The 23099-nt window shown below is 44.5% G+C and overlaps 1 protein-coding gene across 1 annotated transcript in view; it reads left to right on the top strand.

Annotated features, from left to right (window-relative positions):
- Window positions 1-23099, top strand: part of LOC149358203 (methionine aminopeptidase 2-like) — a 46561-nt gene that overhangs the window by 1178 nt on the left and 22284 nt on the right. The window contains exons 3-10 of the mRNA XM_089570257.1: window positions 1818-1862; window positions 4000-4105; window positions 6341-6446; window positions 6824-6879; window positions 9341-9522; window positions 10702-10796; window positions 13173-13269; window positions 16524-16627. Coding sequence (XP_089426383.1) covers window positions 1818-1862; window positions 4000-4105; window positions 6341-6446; window positions 6824-6879; window positions 9341-9522; window positions 10702-10796; window positions 13173-13269; window positions 16524-16627 — 791 coding nt within the window. The remainder of the gene's footprint in view (window positions 1-1817; window positions 1863-3999; window positions 4106-6340; window positions 6447-6823; window positions 6880-9340; window positions 9523-10701; window positions 10797-13172; window positions 13270-16523; window positions 16628-23099) is intronic.

Below are 23099 nucleotides of genomic sequence, written 5' to 3'. Positions count from 1 at the left end.
AAGAATACCATTTTCTCTGTCTCTTGTCTATGCATATTCTTGTTCTGCGGTGTACTCTGACCCACTGCCTTGCTGCACAAAGTATTTGCAGACTGTCTCCCTATGCCGCTGCAGCCTATGCTGTTGGATACAATAAAACTTTGTCACAGTATGACACCTAACTAACTACGACCGGATACAACTCAGGAGTGTAGCTGCAAATGCCTCTCAAAGGAGGCTCTCCAGCCAGTGGTGTCGACCGGTTTTCATGGTATCACGGCTGATCCCCTAGCGTGACATCGCAATTGACTGGCAGGTGCCACCATGAAATGGGATTAGCTGCAGCATCATGACAATCGGTCCACGCTATTGGCTGTAGGGCTTTCCTTGAGGGGTGTTTGCCACTGCGTTCTGAATTGTGTCTTACTGTAGAAGCTGCAATGTTCAAATTCTTTTGCAGTCATTGTGCATTACGACAGTATTTGCATGTCACCGGTTTTATCAAAACGCTGCTTATGCTGTTCTAGTGGCATCCTAATAACAATGATTCATGTTTTTAATCTTTGTCAAAAGAATCTGGATCTTTCATCAATCTTTAACTCTCTTCATAAATTTAATAGGCATGTTCTTTTTCATCTCTAAAGCCATGGGCATGTGGACATTCATTTTGCCTTGCTCTTTCATTCTCACTGCAGTGCTGCAGCAGACTTTCTTTCTAGGAACCAGCGTATGAGGTAGAGTTCTCAGAAAGTATTTGTTAAAAGCTCTTGAAAAGCAACAGTTTAAAAAATTCTGCATAGTTCATAGCCAGTTTTTCAATTATGAGTTTTGAACATTTTTGTGACACTTCGTTTGGTTTTCTGCTGCATGGGAGACATGAACCCAATTTTTGAATAAGACTGCTCATTGTTTTCATGCTGCGGGAAAAAAAAAACGAACTTGTTATTGTGCTGAGAGAGAAGAATGTGACTAACCGCATTTCATATGCAACACCATTGTTTTTTACTCACTGTTGTGGCTCTGTGGCTGTGGCTTTCGACTATTAGACCCAAGGACGCTGAGTCAGATTGCGGCTCCTATGGGCACATTTTGATTGAGTCAAACTGCAGCAGAAGGCCTATCCTGCTACAAGTTTGTTAATGTCAACTAATTAATAAGGTAGGCGGGACGAAAAAATGTCCAGTACTTTACACAACTCCTAACATCATTCACTTGATTTCAGTTTGGAAAAATGCTTTGTTTTTTTTTTTTGTTATATCTTGACCCATTTTAGTTGGGACACCCTGCATATACTAAACAATTAAGTATATGCATACTACATAAACGTGGACACACCTGCTCCAAACTCTAATTTTTCTTTTCCAAAACTCAATTTTGGCTGCTTCAAGAAGTTTTCCAAAGTGACTTGGGCCAATCACATCACTGATAATGCGAAAATGCCCATGTGCTGTGTGAGTTCAGTGAGTGCTAATGAACCCCAGGTGGTCAAAATTTTCCTGGAGCCCTCCACTGTGGACTACATCTCTCACAGCCCACGTGCATCTTTGGGACATTAAACCCCACATACCATATCATCACTGTTGCATTGCAGGGTTGGGAGAATGTTTCCGTTAACAACGCTGTCTTATTATGCATTTTGGGTACTGCAAGAGTTCACGTTAAACATTGTCCACAATGAATTCAATAGTTTGTTAGTCAGATTGTGCAGTGCTTCGTAGGGAAATTCTCTGAACTATTCAATTTAATAGAGTTTGTCTTAAAGAGGGTCTGCTGTGTTTCTCTTAACCGGCTGACCTTTATTGTTTATGCACTTTGTATAAGTGTGATTCCTTTTCCAGTTGATGGCGAAGAAGCAAAGAAGAAGAAAAAAAAGAAACCTAAAGGTATTCAGCTTGGCATGTTCATGTTTTGAATTGTTTTGTGCATCAGCGATGCACGCTTAGGTGAAGTTATGCCAGTATGCCAACGGTATAGACCCATTCTTTGGCACTGGGGTAACGAATTGTGTGTGTTATAGATTAAAGGTGCACTAAAGAGGAATTTGAACTCGTCTTTTTGCCACGGGAACTCGATCTACACGTTCCCAGCACTCTTAGAAACTGCGATTTACTGCCCTGTGTGGCCGATTTTCCCAATTAAATCGAATTAACGTTCGGCTCCCGCCTTTTTTTTTTTTTTTAAATTCTGCCTCGTACGGTGGGCGGAGTCGACCAACGCGTGGAGCGCCTTTCACCCAGTCCCGTGGCGGCTTGCCGCTCTGCCATCGGCGGAGTAATACGTAGTAGTCCGTAGTAGCAAATAGTCCGCGCGTATCTTTATTTTTTCGGGCTTATTTTGCGGCTATATTATCTGCGAATAAAACTATTTATTCATGGAAACCTAAAAAACAAAATAAAGCGAAAGCAAAGCCTCCACGGGACTGGGTGAAAGGCGCCCCACGCGTTGGTAGACTCCGCCCACCGTACGAGGCAGAATTTAAAAGAAAAGGCAGGAGCCGGACGTTAATTCGTTTTAATTGGGGAAATCGGCCACACAGGGCAATAAGTCACTGTTTCTAAGAATGCTAGGAACGTGTGGATCGAGTTCCCGCGGCAAAAAGACATGTTCAGAATCCTCTTCAGTGCACCTTTAAAGGGTAACTCCAAAGTGTTTCTAACATATTGAGTTGGTAATCGCATCACATTTCTCTCTCTTCTACTACAAACTGTTTTTCGAAATACCTTGTGGAATTTTTTTAAAACTGCGAGAAAGACGCGGGTTCGATCCCGGCCGCGGCGGTTGAATTTCTTTGGAGGAGAAATTAGAGGCCCGTGTACTGTGCGATGTCAATGCACGTTAAAAGAACCCCAGGTGGTCGAAATTTCCGGAGCCCTCCACTACGGCGTCTCTCATAGCCTTAGCTGCTTTGGGACGTTAAACCCCATAAACCAACCAAGCAACCAAAACTGCGAGAGCAGCAAACCGAAACCAAAACTGAGTACGTGGCTGAGGACTTGCATGACGCATCAATGACTTCACAAACATTGCTAGAAAATGCTTGAACATGCTTTGAATGACGAAGTAGTGACTCAGAATGATGACTTCTTTTATAAAATGCTTGAGACGACCTAATACAAGCCTCAAAAGTTTGTTACGGATGTGGTGAGTGGGCGTTAACATGCAGGTAATGTTTGTAGCATTGCAAATGCAGAATTGCCTGTAGATATCATCTGTGCTGAGGCCGCGGGAACTGGAAACTTTGAAATGGATTTGCGTAGTTATGAACTATCATGTGGCTGCTAAACTTGATGGAAGTGATGAGGATATGTTTCATCACACTGTGCTAACCTTGGAAAAAGCCTCTCAGCTGCCCTTAAGCTGTGTATTCCATGATTTCAGTGATATCAACAAAATGTAACAGAGGAAAGCTTGACCATTACGGGGAAGGAAGACAGGAAAACAAATGGCAGATGTTCCATTGCACTCCATTTTACTGTGAAAACATTGTCATTAACACTCAGCAGTGCGGGGAAATCTTGTTAGTTTCAAGCTCACTTTGTTCGAGCTTCTGACTGATTTGAACTGACACTAGAGTCTCGTAAAAATCTTGCTGGAAAGCACCCACCTGATAATATGCTGGCATGAGTATATGGAATAGTTAATCCATCACTTGTGCCTAGCACGAGCTGACGCATGTGCAGTCCAGTTACCCATCCACTGCAGTGTGGCAGCCGATCATTCTGATCGAGCTCCCTGTAGTTCAAATTACATTCAGTTGAAACAAATTTTCAGTGCCCTTGTTTCAGTTATCAAGTTTGGAATACTTATTATTCCGCTACACTGTGAGTTTCCTAACCAACAGGAATGGGTAGCATTAGCTCTTTTATGTGAAAACATTGCAGAAAGGAACATATTGAAGCTTAGTGTTGCCATTTTATCCAAGACCAAAAATGATGTTATAAATGGCTTTTGTATGGTGTGAGTGCGCAGCCTTGTTCTTTGATGAATCATATTAAGTGGCTGGTTCCTTGTGATTTGTAGGTCCAAAGCAGCAGACAGACCCACCATCAATTCCCATCTGTGATCTGTTCCCTGATGGCAACTTTCCGGTGGGCGAGGTAGTGGAACATCCCATTCCAAATGATAGGTATGTTCTCCATTGAGTCCTGTTTTAGGACTTGTATTGCAGTTTGCTTGAGCTGTTGGAAGTTTTACTGAAACTTTTTTCGTGGCAAAATATACAGTCAAGCCCACTTATAACAATATTCAAGTGCCATGGAAATACCATTGTTATAACCAATAATTGTTATACCAGGGTTGTGCCGAAAAAAATAAAAGATGACAAACTTTAGAGAATTTATTGACAGGAAGGACCTGGAGGGATTTGATTGTTCTAATGCCTGTAAAAGCTTGTTAATTCGAACTTCAGGAAACCGGAACAATGTTCACTGATGACCAAAGCACTGCCATCACTGCGCCACCAGGAGCTTCGCGCACCTCCACGTCACAGGAATCATTCTTATGGGAAATTCAAGAAGCATGCAGAACTAAGGCTGCGGTGACAGCTGACAAAAGAAAAAAACCGGTGCTGGCTGCATGCACGCGCACTGCACAGAATGATTTGAGGTGTGCGTAGCCAATGCAGCAATGCAGCAGCTCTCGTGACGTGATGACGCCTGCCTCTTTTGCTATCGTGGTGTTGCTGCGCCAGCTTAGTCCATTGGTCGGCCCCACACGTGCACGCTTTTGTGTTGCAAGCATGGTTTTGTTTGTGTGGTTGTAGCATTTCCTTGTTTTTTTTTTCTGTAATGGTTGACGCTCAATTACCAGATTTAATTGTTATAACCAATAATGTGCGTTGACAGCATTGCTATAAGCAGTTTATTTTACCATAGAACACATGGCAAAGCTGATGGTGCCATGCCTGACCATTGTTATATCCGATATATTGTTATAACCAGTATTGTTATAAGTGGACTTGACTGTATGCGCCTTATAGTGCTGAAATTTTGAGGCTAAGTATTACCGTATTTACTCGCATAATAGGCGCACTTTTTTTCCAGAAAATCCGGCTCAAAGTTCGGGGTGCGCCTATTACGCGGGGTAAAATTTCCGGAAATTTTTCGACTCGCAAAATTGAACACACCGCGTAAGCGCACTCGTGTACGGGCCGCACCCCGTTTTCGCGAAGAAAATGTTAAAAAAAAAAAGGATCCGTGTAAGGGCCGCACCGAAACTTTCGGAATGCACGCGCCGAGGCCTCCGCGATCGGCTCCGGCTGCGCGCAACAGGCGCTTGATCGCGGAGGCCACACACGCGCACAGGAGCTTTCAGACGCCGCCCACGGAGGGCACCCAAGGCCAAGCTCATCATCACCATCGTTTTCCTCCGCCGCGAGCTTTCGCTATCTATCAGCATCTCCAGCTCTTTTTTTTTGTTGTTGTTGTTGCTGTCAAGCGCCGGGATTTGCGGTAGCGCGATAGTTATCGTGGTTTATGGCTTTGCCGCGGAGCGTTGATGTTTTAGCTCGACGGGCAAGCACCACACGGCTGGGAGTTTGCTCTCGAACACGGCAAGCGTGCGGCAGGTCGGAAAATACGACGTGGCCGAGAAGTGCAGCAGTTGCGACTGCGGCGTCCCTAAATTTTCGTACGTGACTCCAAGCGTCGAGGTTTTCGCGGGCCTAAGTCGGGAACGTTTCCGGCTGGAGATGAAGCTTTCCAAACCGACGTTTAAAGTGAGCACCCCTGAAAACTGTGTGCGGCTGTTCTACGCGATGTCGTTGTACGTGCTGTGGGTCCGCAGCAGCACTAGTAGGGACTAGTAGTCAGTTCAGCAAAAACTTTGTTAAAATAAAGATTGGGAAGCGGGGGGTGGCGAGGCGTCTGCTTGCAATCGTGTAAATACAGTATTGATCACAGTGCCAAGTTCGGGGTGCTCCTATTATGCGAGTGCGCCTATTACGCGAGTAAATACGGTATATCTTTTGATGTATAGGGGGAATCATTCTTTTCAGTGTCAAGTTTCCTACCATTCATTAAAAGCTCTGCTCATATAGTTTCTGTTTGGAACCTCCTAATTTTTGCGAGATTTTGGAAAAAGCTCAGTGTGCTGTGAGCATGGTACGTTTGGTGTCGTGAAAGATGCTTAATTGTAAAACTTGCATTCAATTCCTTGACTGCACCCGAACTTCTTGCTTCTACTGTAGATGCTTGTGTGCATGTGCTCAGCATTTCTTAGAATGGCTGTTGGGGCTCCTCGTATTGGACTAAGATGCAGGCTGTTCTGTTTTACTTATGTTTTGAGAGCATAAATGGCACTATAGTGCTACACTGTCACACACTAAGTTCCATATGACTACACCTTACCAACTTTTGTGCAGCCGTACCGGAAGGAATCGTTTCACTGACCCAGAGAAAAAGGCCCTGGAAGGCATGTCACAGGAGCAGTACAGAGAGATTAGGCAAGCAGCTGAGGCACACCGTCAAGTAAGTAGATGTGTTAGCATTAATAGTTGAGTCCTTTCCATGTAATCTCTGTTCTTACAATGAAAATGTGCTTTCTAGGGGTTTGCTGGTCAATTGCAGGTTAGATTTCGAGCAGCTTTAAGAACATAACAGATTGGTGGCTGGCTATTGAGCTCTTATTTTGTTTTTATTTGTGCATCTATAGGGCCAAAATTCTTGCATTTTTGTTTTCCTCTAATGTTTATCTGGGGACACTTGAGGCATAAATGTTGTCTCATCTTCCATGAGGGGAATGGGGCACCGTGGCTGTGTAATTGGACCTTAAACATCTGATGTCAGTAGTGCTGGTAGTCCACGGTGGCCATTTGCTCACCTTTCTCTACTTATTTTTGTTTCAGACAAGGCAGTACATGCAAAAGGTTATCAAGCCTGGGATGACAATGATTGAAATCTGGTAAGTAGGAGAACGTGTGATGCAAATGGCCTTTGATAAAAAGAAATGGTGGGGCCTTCGCTGGGTGAAGTAAAATTTTAAGTGAAGTGCATTGATTGCACAGTACAAAGTATAGTGTAGTTGCTTGCTATATGAATTTATTTCAATAAAAGTGGCATATGTACTTAAGAATGTTCCAAACAGTATGTGTCATGCAGTGTTGGCCAAAAGGGGTTTATTGTAGTTCATTTTGTCTACGTGAGTAGATTCCTTTCCTCCTTTTTTTTTGTGGGTTGTTTTGTTTACCTCAAATGCTCTTTCTTTGTACAGAGCAAGTTGTTCACTTTTTATTTGAATGTGCTTGTGTTGAAATAATGCTTATGACTGAACCAACTAACCTATTGAGTGGTGGTTGTTTGAGAGAAAGGACGCATGAAATCGTTAAAATGGAAATTTGAGCTAATTGGTAATCGTCCTGCATGGTTCAAGTGCAGAGAGACGAACATGAAATTCAGTGAGACGGAAAGTTGGGCTAGTTGTTACTGGTATTGCATGGTTCAAGTGCAAACAGACTAAGACTGAGAAAAAAGGACGACACCCTCTTAGTAGTGCGTGCGTCATCCTTCTTTCCTGGTCTTCGTCTGTTTGTGCTCGAACCATGCAGGTCCATGAATATTTGCTTGAAATGTGTGGAGTTTCTGGGTGACTAAGAGGCACTGCAGTTATTCAAAGCTAAAAGCAGCAGGCTTCAATCTTCTTTCAGGCATGTCTATATTGAGCTTAATATCTTTTTTATTTTGCCGTACACGGCTGAACAATTTTAGCAAGGAAATTACCAGAAAAACTATATTTCATGCACTTGCACACATGCATACAAGCTTACACACTTGATCTTGGTGTACAAAAATATAGAAGGCTTGCACTAACCATTTTTCCTTGCAATTACTAGAGGTTCTGGAGGTGATTACAGTGCCTTGGTGACCCATAGTCTTTATGATTAAGCTTCTGACTTAACTATAATTTTCAAATGCATATTACAGTTCAAGGTATCTATAGTGAGTAAATTGGCTTGTTCATGAAGTCTTCAGTTCACAGTAAGTGTTGCGTCTAATCTGACACAAAGTGCATTTGTGAGGACAGAAAAGTCGGATTCTCCATTTGGCTTGCTTCATTTACATATGACAATTGAAATGCTATTTGCTTATTTATCGGCCTGTTCACTTGCTGTTTTTTAGCCATTAGCAGTCGTGCACTAGAAAGCACCGGTGAAAAACATTATCTGCTTGAAATATGTCGTGCACCTGAAAAGCACCACAGGTTGACAGATCAAAAGGAAATTGTAAAATTCTGTTGTGAAGAGTTTGCCTAGTCATCTCAACTGTCTCCAAGTGATCCTCTGATTGGCACATTTTCGCTTGCTTTGCAAAGCTAACTCCTCATTTTCCTGTAACTGTGCATTCAGGCATGAAGGGCTGAGAAGTGGTGTCTTGCATTTTTTTGATTAGCTTGTGTAGGTGGAACTTGAGTATCCCACCGAAGAAAAGTTTTTAGAATAAAGTTTTTGTAGGACATTTACAATAATAAGACAGGAATTAATAAAAGCCTCTATTTAAGGCAACCTCACTACGTTTCGAGTAGAAGGGACAATACCATGAAAATTAGAGGGTATAACAGCCGGATTAATACATTTAAATATTCATTTTTTCCCAACACAATAAGTGACTGGAACCTGCTGCCTAATGAAGTGTTTGAGAGCGAGAATTTCCAGGCCGCAATTGACCATGCAGTAATCTGATTATGCTGTTGTGAGTGTTGGTTCTGCGTGTCGGGTGCAATCAGAATGCTTTTATCTTTTTGGAAGTTCTTAACATTTTTCTGTAACTTTTCTTTCTGTTTTGTTCTCTTGTGCTGTATTGAATTTTACTGTTAATGTACTTACCCCCCCTACAATAATGCCTCTCAAGGCGCTGTAGGTACCTTGAATAAATAAATAAATAAAACATTGTAGTGGACACTTGTATATGCTCGTCTTAATGGCCATCCAAGATGCTCCGCTTAAATACAGTCCAAGTTGCTATGTGAAACCAGTGGCCTCCAAAGTAGAAGCTTTGTTGAGTTGCAACAGTTGGCACACATCATAGTGTACCGCTATCATAGTACCGCTAGTGTACACATCATAGTGTACAGTTGGCACACATCATAGTGTGTGCAAGACAGCACCGAGGGGCACGGATGACAGTAGAGAAAGGTCAACGTGATTGTGCAGACGGTGTTATACTTAGTGCAGTTCACACCATGTTGGGGCAGTCCAGCCATGAAAGAAGACAGGCTGTAGGAGCTGTGAAGGCTTGCATTATGTGGTCAAGTTTCTTTGCATAGCATCAGGCAACACAGAGGTACACATGCAAAGCATTGCATGCTTACACCTCGTCTTCAGTGATGACACAGAGGTCTTGTCCGTGTGTGTGTGTGCTTGCTGCAGTGAGTTGCTGGAGTCCACGGCTCGCAAGCTGATCAAGGAGAACGGACTGAGTGCGGGCTTGGCTTTCCCAACCGGCTGCTCCCTCAACCACTGTGCCGCGCACTACACGCCAAACGCGGGTGACCCAACGGTGCTTGGCTACGACGATGTGTGCAAGATTGACTTTGGCACACACATCAATGGCAAGCAGATCACAGTTGGTGGCCCTCACTGAGAAGGCATCTTCTGTCACATTGCTTACTGTTCTTTCTTTTTTTTTTTGCTTCATCTTCATGTGGTTCTTGCACCCTTTCTTGTGTGGCTTTACTTTTCACTTTGAAAGGGTTGTGCTGTGATTTCATAGTGAGAAAAGATTACCTCGCTTAAAAGACTGGCTTTAATTGACCCAAGACAACAGTCTCCTCTTGCTGCAAAATGTGAACCAGCTCAAATAAAACAGCTGACAGAGACAGAGAAGCAGACAGGACACACGCTAGACGTCAACTGAAATTTAATGGCCATTCAAGAAAAGATTCTCAATTCGCCACTTCATGTGTGCACATGCGCAAGACACTCAACTTTGCAAAAATTTCCTTTCGTATCAAGCAGTCACAAAATTCACAGCAAGGTGATGCGCGTGTTTTTCGCTATGTACAACAACTCTTTTCCAGTGAGGGCAATTGAAGGGGTGCCTACGCACTTGTACCCTGTTTTGTCAATGCAAAAAGTTTCAAAAATATCCCTATCAGCCTGCTTGTGGAGCCACTTCAGCACTCGAGTGCAGTGAAAAAGAAGGGTGCACTTCTCTTCTTTGTTACCTTTTTTTTTTTTATGATTTTGCACTTGCGACAATAAGCAGCCAAATGGCCTGCGGCTTGGCTGCCATTGCTTGGTTGATGCATGAGCTGATATCACATCGAAGGGTAGCCAGCTATTGCGTAATGTAGTTGTAGTTGGAGTGCCATATTTGCTTTTGGCTTACTGGGAAGCTTATCTGTGGTCATTTTTTTTTCTTTTCTCAGAAAGTATACGCTTGTGACGACTGGGTCAAAAGGAACTATTGTTGAATGAAATTAAGGCAAAAGCCACTAAACATTTTTTTTTTGTTGCATAACATAAATTGCGTTAAATCTATAGTATGCAGTAATGCTATTGACAGGTTGAAAAATTTACAAGTGCTGGTACATAGCTTAGATCAGTAATGTCCTGTGTTAAATGTTCTAGGCAGTTTTGTCATGCGGCAGAACCATGCCTGTTCACCAGTTTTCATCATGATTTTCCAGCATGACATTGGCCTTAGTTTGCTGTATCTGTAAAGATTTGTTTACTGTTTCTATGCCTGGTCATTAGCTTGACAGCTATTTCCTTCTTGCTTTTTCTAGGCCAAATTATTGACTGTGCCTTCACACTAACCTTCAACAACAAGTACGACAAGCTGCTGGAAGCAGTTCGGGATGCCACCAACACGGGAATAAAGGTAAACGGCCATTAGGAAAAGTGCTAAACCTTTAGAATTTGTTAATTTTATTTGTTTAATGTTTCTTCAAGGTCTCTGAAGTCAGGCTTTAAAGGGACACTGGGGATAAATTGAAGTGCCTGTTTCGGTAGATTGCCACTTTCTAAGGACAAGATACTTTCACTTCAAACTGAGGCCGCCGCGGTGGCTCAGTGGCTATGGTGCTCGGCTGCTGGCCCGAAAGACGCGGGTTCGATCCTGGCCGCGGCGGCTGAATTTCTTTGGAGGAGAAATTCGAGGCCCGTGTACTGTGCGATGTCAGTGCACGTTAAAGAACCCCAGGTGGTCCAAATTTCCGGAGCCTTCCACTACGGCGTCTCTCATAGCCTCAGTCGCTTTGGGACATTAAACCCCATAAACCAACCAAACCAACCAACTTCAAACTGAGGTTTCCTGTGATAACCAGGGAATGAAATACATGTGTTGCTGTCGCTGGCAGTTTTCACAAGAGAATTGCGATGATGTCGATACATTTTTTTGGTTGTGGACCTCTGAAGCTAGGCTACACTACCATTCACTTCTAAGCAGTGAACAAGGAGTCATTTTTATTACTGGAATTAGAAATTTGAATTGAGTGTTGCAGAAAAAAACGTTGCAGTTTATATCCATTTCCCTCAGCAATAGATGCAAGTGGGATTTGAAGTGGTTCTAGTGGGTTGTTCCACTGTTTCGCTTTCTGGACAAAGTGTTTCAGGTGTACAAAGTTCAGAGTGCATAAATGGTTTTCCAGTTGCAGGCATGAATGACATGTAGAACTTTTGTGAAAGAAATCTATATCTATCTGAAGTAAAACCTCAATAAGTTGATTCCAGTTTATTCGAAATCCCGGGTAATGCGTTGAATTGTGCAGTCCTATAATTCGCAGTGGTAATTTTGCCATATGATTCGAGCCAGCAGCTTGCTCCGGCTCACTTAATTTAAAAATTTTTGGGATACTGTCTGGGATACTGTCTGGGGAGTTCGCTTTTGATGCGAACTCAAGAACAACCGTGTTTGACTACTAACACAATGTTGCAGCACTTATAGCAGATGCTCAAGCATGCATTAAGCAACACAACGCTTAACCAGACTCTTCAATGCTTCATACACCATCACGTAGACAGTGGCAGCACACCAATTTCGCACACAGCACGATGACATTACACCAGTTAAAGCGACCCTCCTCAGTTCACCTGTGCCTTATTGGCCATTCAGCAGTGTTAGGTATGCTCAGACTGTGGCGGCACTGGCTTAGAGAATAGTTCCTGCTTCTTGCATACACTGCACCGGTTCCAGATTGGCCGTATGGAATCCCTTCTTATAGCTTCTTTTCAACTGACAGCTGCTCCTATCACAAGCCCTTTTGCACACGCTCCTTTAAGCTGCACCGCGCCATTAACCTGCCTTATGCAATAACCTTAGCTGCCATCGTTGTGCACGCGAGGAACTTCATCAATGTATAAGAGTGCCAGCGAATGGCGAAAAGCTGCGGACGTGAAAATAGGTGTGACCGAATTTCAGGCGACTGGTGTGGGATGGCAACCACAGCGAGTCTGAACAAGCTCCCACCGTAGGAGCTAATCATTAAATACCAACTCCAGCCTTGTTGGGTGCATTGTTAGCGATTCAAGAGTGCTGCATGCGATTGAACGCTATGCTTTTGTCTTTTCTTGTTTTGCTTTGATTTTGAATAATTCGAAAGCTCCCTAATCCAGCTATTTTGCTGAGTCCAAAGGGTTTTGAATTAACGAGGTTGCCCCACATTCTGTAAGGGCTTGCCAAGAATTAGCCATTTCATGAGAACTATTTTGCTTGAACTGGAATCTTGAATGCTAGAACTAGGTAAATGCTAGTTTTAGCCTGCATGTGTGGCGATATTCAGCAGCTGCCAGCTTGCTGCTGATGAGGAAGGTGAAGTATTAAGTGAGGCTGCGTAGTGAGAGGTGCTATGTAAGCCAGCAAACTGAAAGTGGAAACCCAGGTTTAGGCTATCAGCTTTGCAGACCTTTCTAACCTCCAAAACTTATAACAACAGAGTGGATTTCACCCCGATGTCAACAGCAGTCCATCTTTTTACAGTACCCTTGGAGACGGTGACCAAAGTCGGTGGATTAACTATATGGAGAACTCTGAATGCTTCGAACTCTCGAGAGCAATCTGCATTATAAAGTTCATGAGTGCAGAATACTTAATTGAATTAGAATTTTTATGAAATGATGTCAAATAATTGAGCCTTTGCAGTAGCTGAAAGAAAATCTGGTGTTTTAATGCTTTCGTGTGGGGTGATAATAGCCGCATGCGCCTTTATCATTGCACCCTACCCAACAAAAGTGATGTTTTCTTTTGCCTGAATTGCAGACAGCTGGAATTGATGTCAGGCTGTGTGACATTGGTGAGGCCATCCAAGAAGTCATGGAGTCCTATGAGGTAGAGCTTGATGGCAAGACGTACCAAGGTAAGGATAAATATATTGAATGAAAAGGGAATCCTTGAAGCTTTCTTGCCAAAAGTGCACCACCGTAGCACTTTCAATATGCCTTTGTTGCTGGCTGCTAGAATTGTGGAAGAAAAGCTTGATTTCATTACAGTGAAATTGGTTGATTGAATCGCTTAATTCCGATCAGGATGGCTCTGTGGCCTAGTTATTGGGAGGGGGAGTAGAGCAGGTAAGGTACATGCGGCATTTGACACCAGTGGCACGTGCAAAAGCCCACAAGGACAGGAGTATGCCTTGCTTGGTGTGAGTGGAGTACTGGGGCAGGATCCAGTCCTGTGTAAGCTGTGAACATCCAGGGTGAAGTGCTGGGTGCGGATTAGCTGCAGCCCGGTGCACTTCCACAGAAGGAGATAAATCGGCGGTCTGACACTAGCCTCGCCTGTGGAACAAGAAACTGGTGGTACAGCATTTCATAGGCACAATCGCTTGCAGCTACTTAGTTTCACACTATTTTCACTGATGCATGGCAAAAAAGGAAGAAAAAAAAACCGCTCACATGTGTTACATCTAATGCACCACTCGCTGTGGTTCTGGCAACATTGACAACATTTCTGGCAACATTGAAAGCAGCAGAGAGAGAGGCCTTATTTCATTGTGCACTAGTGGGTCTGGCAGGTATGGACAAGTCTTGAGCGGTGGTTCTTAAAAAAAAATTCAAATTTATTGTACATCAAGCAATCATATACAGTCTTTGTCAAAAGCAACCAGGCTGCATGTTTTGCTTCTAGCTTGTATAGTGGAGCCCTTGTGACTTTCCTAAACATCAAAAGTTGTTGGAAGGTAAGAAGACCCCCCAGTCCTTATCTTTAACAGCCATTTTAGCTTCAGGGAAGCTGTAAGGGCTCCACTGTACAAGCTAGAAGCAAACCATGCAGCCTGGTTACTTTTGACAAAGACTGTACCCTAGTGCAGCTGTTCCTGAAGCTCGTTTTATGCAGTAATGTGAAAAGTGATTGGTTTTGCCTGAAAGTGCTGGGAAATTCATCGCTGAGGATATTTACCTTTACCGTCTGCAGCAAAGGCCATCATGTATTACTGCGTTGTTTCACCCACTACGGTAGCTCTGTGGCTTTGGTGCGCGGCTGCTGACCCCGAGTTTGCAGAATCACATCCCAGCCGAGGAGGCCACATTTCGATGGAGGCAAAGTGCAAAAATGCCTGTGTGTTAATCCGGAGCCCTCCACTGTGTCGTCCCTGTGGCTCATGTTGCTTCGGGATGTTAAACACGTACCACAAACCATCATGTGTATTGCTTCAACTATGGAGAATTGTCGTGTGTGTCCGTGACTAAGCCTGTTTAAAACCTTGTGAGAAGTAAGCACTCCTGACAATGTTTATTCTTAAAGGGGCCCAGAAACACAATATCAATTAACTGTTTTCCCTGTTGATCGCATACAGTGAGTTACAATGGTGCTATTAGCGTTGGTAATACTGCGCATATTCTGTTTTTTAGTATTTTAATGTCCTCCCCAAAACAAATTCATGGCTCTGATGGTGTCCCCACACAGTGGCGGTTTTAGCAGCGGATATGACATCACCTGGCGCGAGCTTGATAAATGACAAACAGTAAATATACTGCAAATTGTGTGAAGAAATAGAGGCACATTTTGTCACCTGTCTGCGTTTTATATTAGATCAACAAAAACAACTTGTTCGTTCTTAGATAAAACCCTGCCAGGGGCTCTGGCATGGAAACGACGCTGCCAGTCTCAGCAAGAACGAGTTACAGTGAGCAGGCAACCATGGAGTGCAAATTTCCGCGACGTGCTCTGGCAGGCTGTTTTGATTGGTTGCGCCATGTGCCATCATAGGGAGAGCGAAATAGGGGTGGGAAGCCCCGCCAAAATTGAGTTGAGGGCAGCGTTTTGTTTGCTTGTATTTTGAAATTTCTTCATTGATTAATTCCCGTTCCTGTGCATCGATTCCTGTAATTCTTTTTAAGTCAGCATCTGTGCGACATAAAGAATCCACCTGAAGTATAGCCGGTATCCCCCCAAGCAGTGTTTCGCAGCCCCTTTAAGCCCTGCTTATTCCTGCATTAGAAAGATAAGTACGAAGTCAGAGCTTTCGGAAAGTATCACATGGTGCTGTTGACTCTCGATGATTTGAAATGGAAGTAGCCAAAAATTAGCTCGCATTATGTGGACCTGGAAATTAAGGAAGGCTTTTTATAAAGCACTTCACGTTGACGTGGATTAAAAAAAAAAAAAAGAAGTATGATTGAAGGAAATGTAAATTAATGAGAATCCACTTAGTGTCTGATGAGTGATTGATAGTGCTTTCAGTGACTGGGGCACAGAAAATAGGATCCAGTACAGAGCTGTACTTCTGTCTATGCTTTTGTGTTGAAATGTGAAATTTAAAATTTATTTCTGCACACACATTACAGTGGAAAAAGGGGACACTGGGCAAAAAGCTGCATAATGCAGCTTGAAGTAGCACCCAGTGCCCCATGAATACAACGACAGCAGTGTGTTTTGCGAACATCAGGCTGAAGTTGAGCTGAATATCCCCATCAAAACAAAGAAAAAGGACAATAGTGTAACCCTGACCACGTACACAACAGAAATGCACATAAATAATAGGAACAATAGACAATATAATACACCAAACCTATTTACATTGATGCCACAATAGATTCGAAAATGCACATGGCAGATAATAACTGTTTCTTTGAGATGTCTTCTATGCAAACATTACTTGCTGCTAATGTGTTGAGGTAATTTTCTAGGTTATAGGATAAGGACTGTTTACGATATAATGCACGGCAAAAGGGTAGAAGCCAAGGTAAAAGACATCGGGTATTGTACACTGGTGTGTATTGATGTAGATTAAAGGCTGCAAGGAACAGTTGATTGTTTGTTTTAACTGCATTTTTGTATGCACATAACAATATGAACGGGTGCAATACATCAACAGACAAAATACCACATTGCTTAAAGTAAGGAAACGCATGGGAATGCCATGGTACATTTGCAATCAATCTGACAGCACGCTTCTGTGCAACTAAGATCTTGTGTTTGTTATGTTTCGTTATGGTACCCCAGACACTTATACAGTAGGTAATGATTGGAAGTAAGTGTGCATTATATATAAGAATCTTCCCTGCATCCCTTTCATGCAGGCATGAAGAATGTGGCCTCATTCTCAACGTAAAGATCTGCCACGCTGAGTTCTGTATTCATTAGTAACATTATTAATTTTCATTTCAGTGAAGGCCATTCGTAATCTCAACGGCCACTCCATTGGACCATACCGTATCCACGCTGGCAAGACGGTGCCTATTGTGAAGGGAGGGGAGGCTGTGAGAATGGAGGTCAGTGCCTTTCACATGCACATTACTGGAGCTAGGTCACTAGCAGCTCTGATTTCTTGCATAGCCTAGTCTTTCTTGTGTATTAGTGTGGCCAGGCTACCCTTATAAGAGAGAGAGAGAGAGAAAAGGACGGAAAGGCAGGGAGGTTAACCAGGCGATGCCCAGTTGGCTACCCTACACTTGGGGAGGGGAACAAAGGGGAAAAAAGGAAAAAGAGCAGCAAGGAAATGAGTTTTCTAAGTGTCCAGCGACCACTATGTCACAGGGACAGAGGGCGTGCACTGAAAACTTAAAGATTATGGGCGGGAATGCAACCCCGAGTCCCTTAAGAAATTCAGGAGCGCTTTCACCGCTTTCCGTTGTCTGGAAGGTTGTGTCCAAGGCCCCAGAACGTTAGACTCTGTGAAAGGACACGAGTCCAAGCGGAGCAGAGAAGCACTTAGGAAACCGCGCTCTTGCTCAAAACGAGGGCAGTCACAGAGGAGGTGGCTGATCATTTCGTCACAACCGCACTGGTCACACGCACGAGAGTCAGCCATTGCGATGAGATGGGAATAGGCGTTGGTGAACGTTTTTGGAAGCCAGTATGGTGTTAGTGTGTCAAATATTTGGTGAGATCTTTGAGTCGCTTACTGCCATCCTGTGGGCAGGAGCCAGTTTAAGGGGATGCTGGGGACAAATTGTGTGTCGTTTGATTACTTTTTTCTGCTGGTAGCAAGGCTTCTTTCATGATAAACCAGAGTTCTTATTAGATAGAAAAGGCCAGGAAATGAAATCCGGGTATTGCCATCACAGGCCATCGTTGCAGGCAAACTGCAATGACATCTAGCTTTCTTTCTTTTTTTGTGGTTAATCACTGGGTGGCGCTAGAGCACACTGCCATTCACTTCCAACCAGTGACCATGGAGCCCACAATTCTCTCGATGCAGAATTCTCTTAGTGAGAGTGACTCTGCTTTGATGTCATGAGTTGTAATTGAGTGGAGATGGGAAAAATGCCTACAGTCGAGCCCGGATATATCGGACCCCGGATATATCGAATTATTATTTGAATGGAACAGTCAGAACATCTCCTTGGAAATCACATGCTAAAGTATAACGCTGCTGTTCGCTTTCATTGGACTCTCATTCAGCTGAACATTCGTTAGATCAACCGGTGATGTCCCTGCAAGGGGCGCTTCTCCTAACGGTTGCCTTTGGCCACACTTCGCGCGTGAAACCACGCGAAGCAGTGAATGTGGGGTGTGCTTGATGTTGGCCTTTGATCTCTTGTGCTCAATTTCCACACCATGGTGGACGTTACTGCTGTCCACTGCTGTCCTGTTTTCAATGCAATCGTGCACCCTGCCTCGTGCGCTCTTCTTTGTAGGCCACCTCCATGGCAACAAAGAGCGAGCTTCTGAAATATCATGCAAATCCTATGTGGCATAACACATCAAAGGTGCACTGATTTGACATTGTCCATTTAAAGCATGCCTGCAGTGTACCGTATTTACTCGCATAATAGGCGCACTTTTTTTCTAGAAAATCCGGCTCAAAGTTCGGGGTGCGCCTATTACGCGGGGTAAAATTTCCGGAAATTTTTCGACTCTCAAAATTGAACACACCGCGTAAACGCACTCGTGTATGGGCCGCAACCCGTTTTCCCGAAGAAAATATAAAAAAATAAAGATCCGTGTAAGGGCCGCACCGAAACTTTCCACGACCCACGCGGGAATAGCCTTCGGAATGCACGCGCCGAGGCCTCTGCGATCGGCTCCGGCTGCGCGCAACGGGCGCTTGATCGCGGAGGCCACACACGCGCACAGGAGCTTCCAGACGCCACCCGCGGAGGGCGCCCGAGGTAGAGCTTATCATCATCATCGTTTTCCTCCGCCGCGCCGCGAGCTTTCGCTATCCATATCGCCATCAGCATCTCCAGCTCGTTTTTTTTTTTTTCTTTTTTTTTTTTTTTTTGCTGTCAAGTGCCGGGATCTGCGGTAGCGCGATAGTTCATCGTGGTTTATAGCTTTGCCGCGGTGCGTTGCTGTTTTAGCTCGACGGCCAAGCACCTTAACAGCTACACGGCTGGGAGTTTGCTCCCGAACACGGGTAGCGTGCGGCAGGTCGGAAAATACGACGTGGCCGAGAAGTGCGGCAGGTGCGACTGCGGCGTCCCTAAATTTTCGTACGCGATTCCAAGCGCCGAGGTTTTCACGGGCCTAAGTCGGGAACGTTTCCGGCTGGAGATGAAGCTTTCCAAACAGACGCTTGAAGTGAGCATCCCTGAAAACTGTGTGCGGCTGTTCTACGCGATGTCGTTGTACGTGCTGTGGGTCCGCAGCAGCACTAGTGAGGACTAGTAGTCAGTTCAGCAAAAGCTTTGTTAAAATAAAGATTGGGGAGCGGGGGGTGGCGAGGTGTCGGCTTGCAATCGTGTAAATACAGTATTGATCACAGTGCCAAGTTCGGGGTGCGCCTTTTATGCGCGGAAATAAAAAAAATCTGATTTTTCGCGCCTAAACTAGGGGTGCGCCTATTATGCGAGTAAATACGGTATGCTTCACAAAGTTTTTGAGTTAAAGGTGTGTTTAACTGAAACGATATGAGGCAAGCATTTCATACACATTATTCACTCAAGATGAATACTTAGAGATTTAGACTATCAAACATTCCGATTGAATTCAACTGAATGTTTGAAAATATTGAATATTCATACAGGCCCACTACCACACCGTTCTTGCATGAAAAACAAACAAAAAATGGTATAGCATGGTTAGGCCAAATGTGGACATGGTGCACTAGCACATTTTAACCATTGTTGTGCTGGTTATGGCAAGGCACACACAATTTAAGTATTCACAGAATAATCAGTTCCACACTAGACTTGATCAGTGTTATACAGTATCAGTTATACAGTCGACGACCAAAAATTCGGACCTTTGATTTTTGGACATGCTTGAGTATTCGTACTTTTTCATGGCACTGCAACGTGGCCCATAGAGCCAATGTACCGTATAAACGCATGTAAGGGCCGCACCCGTGTATGGGCCGCACCCTGTTTTTCTGAAGGAAATGTTTTTAAAAAAATAAATCCGTGTAAGGGCCGCACCCGAACTTTCCATGACCCAGGCGGGTATAGCCTTCTAAATGCACACGCCGTGGCCTCCGCGATCGGCTCCGGCTGCGAACAACGACGTGCTCGATCACGGAGCGCTTGATCGTAGAGGCCAAGCTCGCGCACAAGAGCTTCCAAAAACCGTCCATGGATGGCGCGCGAGGCCGCAGCCATCATCATTGTCAATTTTTTTTTTTTTTTCCCGCGTCTTTGTGTTATCTACATTGGCATCAGTATCGCCAGCTCCAGCCTTTTATGGCGTGTTAGCACGTTCTCCGTAGTTGTTGCTTTCGCGTGCTGCCGCCGAGTAATGTAGTTTTAGCACGATGGGCAAGCACGTTATCAGCTACACGGCTGGGGGTTAGCTCTCGAACGCGGCAAGCGTGCGGCGGACAGGGAACTTAGCGTGGCCGAGAAGTGCGTCTGATGATTGTGCTATCAAAAGGGTGCATTGAGAAACACAAGCTGCAAAAAGCGCGCTTTCCAAGGCGAGCCGTGCGAGTTTCCCGAACTGTAAGAAGAGCTGCTCTGCTATGTGATGGAAATGCGGAGCAACGGCTACTCGTTGACAGCGGACATGCTGCGCGGCTTCTTTGGGATGAGCGTGCACCAGGGCACAGCACCAGCTCAGAGTCGAAATACTCCGCGAGTGACGATTGAGCGTAGAATAAATTCCGCTCATTCCCTGATTGGTGTGTTCTTGCTAAAAAAAAAATTTTTTTTTTCGTACGTCGCGTGTATGGGCCGCACCCCAAAAATTGGCCCCCGAATCTCGAACGAAAAGTGCGGCCCTTACACGTGTTTATACGGTATATGAGCACCTGAAACTTCGGAAGCACTCCATCTTGCTGTTCAATTTTTCGGTCCTTGTTCGCACTCATCGCCAGTACCCAAGCCTCGTTAATTTAAACTGCAAGAAAGATCGAAAGCATGATGAAACAAAATGAATTCATGCATGTAGAAGATGACCTCCTTAAATGGTAGGTGCTGATATTCTCTGCGAGTCGGCAAATTGTGCCCACATCATTTCGAATTTGTGCCGTTCCTGGACATCGTCCATCACTCAAACTTGAACGGCACTCACAGTTCGCGGAACTCATCTATGGCAAGTCTTTCATCTGGAATACGAGAAGAGGTAGCAGCAAAGCGTGTGGGAGGCTTGTGGCTTCATTGAGACTGTGAGCGCGGAAGAAAAATAGTGCTGCTTTTCAACGCAAGGTCAGTGCAGCTGCGGCAAAATGTGTCTCAACCCTGAGTTCCATGTCGTAGAACTATCCAAAACTGGCATTTCGATGACAGGCAAGATGGCTCTCATTATACGCAAGCCACTGCAGAGTGCGCATCACCAGTTACGATGGTTTTGACTCCAGTCGTTAGGCCTAATTATGAAGGCCAAGGCCGATAGGGTGCTTGCTTCAGCCATTTGTTGGTTCTTATCGTTTCGCGATCTTCGACTTCTCGTTCAGGGCCCTCCGTACTGTGGCGCAGTGCAGTTCCTGCAGCGGCGGGTTCGCTTTTTGGTCTAGACTTTGTCCCAGCCCATGCATTCGTCGGTGACACGCTAAAGGCAGTACAGCCATCGTATACCGAGCTCATGAAAGTGGTCGCCACCCGTTGTCTGTGTGCACAACACGTGGCAAGATTTAGTCATGAGGAGCTTCAGCTCTGGCATATTGGCAATAAGTTAAAGCGATTTGTTCGTTGAAGATTAATTTTCCAGACTGCCCGATTTTTTGGACGTTTCCGTGGTCCCTAGATAGTCCACAACCATGTTCTTCCCAAAGCCAGCCGTTGTTTCATAGAGTGTTTTGCCACAAAGTGTTGCATGGTTGGCCATAAAGCCTACTTGCATGTTGCCCACAACTCTGTGGGCAGGTTGCCAGCTGCCAGAGGCTTTGGACAGACAAACATCGCCAAAATCTAAGGGAATTTTAGTGCTGTCGCATTAGAAGGAGGAATGGCATGCTATCGTGAACTCGCAGTGTTCGCAGTGTGGCACATGCAGGCACACAGGCTGGACAGAAACACAGTCTTAATACAGTGGGATCTGTTTGTGATCACAGCTGGTACTAATCTCATTATGATGTGAATTTGTAAAATTCCCTCAGCAAAGTTTGTTATATACAGTGCGTAGAAATTCGAATGTTTCGAATGCAGGAGCAGCAATTATGGGTATTAACATAGTGGGGGAGCTATGACAGATTCCGGATTTTGGTGGCAGCAGCCAAGCAAGCTTCTGAGCAGCATCAGTGAAAAATGGGGCCAGTAGGTAGTGAGAGGTGGCACGAGAATGTCACTCTATGCATGGCCATGGCTGCATTGCCTCCACACCACCTGTGTTGTGATCGCCAGTCAGCTTAGTTAGATAAAACTTAACAAAACTGCAGTTGGCAACAATGGGCAATGACTCAATTTGTGCGATATTACTCCAGTGACCAGCAGCACCAGTAAACGAAATAGGCTTTTTAATGTTTGACTTTAGTTATTAACCCTTTGAGGGTCGAATTATTTTGAAGAAAACTTTCCCAGGTGGTCAAATTACTTTATTGCAGATCTTGAATCTACAAAATGTATATAATCGAGAATAAATAGTAAAGAAAGACTAGGAACAGTACTTTGGTGACAGCATCACTCACAACTGGAAAATGTTCAATAGAATAGAATAGCAACGGTGATAAGCAAGCTAAGAGCAGCACCGATAAAGATAGAAATCAACTTCCGCCGCCTCTGCAAAACAGTGCCCACAAAGAGAAAACACGTTTCGCGCGACTCCGTTGCGATCCCGCGGTGGAATCGAAACCGCGTAGGCGCGTTGCCACAGAAGGCGAGAATACCTCGCGAGCAACGGTGATAAGCAAGCTAAGAGCAGCGCCAATAAAGATAGAAATCAACTTCGGCAGCCCCTGCAAGATAGTGCTGACAAAAAGAAAACTCAAATTTCGCGCGACACCGTTGCGATCACGCGGCGAAACCAAAACTACAAAAGGGGTGTTGCCGCAGTCTGTGCCGCCGCGCTAAAGCTAGACATAAGTTCTGCCTATCTCCGTAAGAAGGCAGCACAAAATTCAAACACTTCTTGTAAGTCCTAATAGGTGGCAGCACCCCCCAGTGAGCACGCATTGTTCTTTTGGCGCAAAATTTCAAACGGAAGATTGAAACCGTACCCGTACGGCAAAGACCTTGCGGGACAGAAAACCGCCGCCGTACATATACGGCAAAAACCTTCAAAGGGTTAAACAATCCAGAGGCACCAAAATCTCGCATCTATAATATAATTTTCTGAATACCTTCTTTTTTAGGCAATGAGAAAAGCTTGAACAGCGGACCAGCACTGTTTCCTTGTCGCTGAGAAATTTTTTGTGGCAGTTATGGATGT

This window comes from Amblyomma mixtum, chromosome 2, assembly GCF_055824585.1.
Source record: "Amblyomma mixtum isolate Tamu chromosome 2, ASM5582458v1, whole genome shotgun sequence".
Taxonomy (NCBI): domain Eukaryota; kingdom Metazoa; phylum Arthropoda; class Arachnida; order Ixodida; family Ixodidae; genus Amblyomma; species Amblyomma mixtum.
This window is presented reverse-complemented; position numbering and strand designations above follow the sequence as displayed.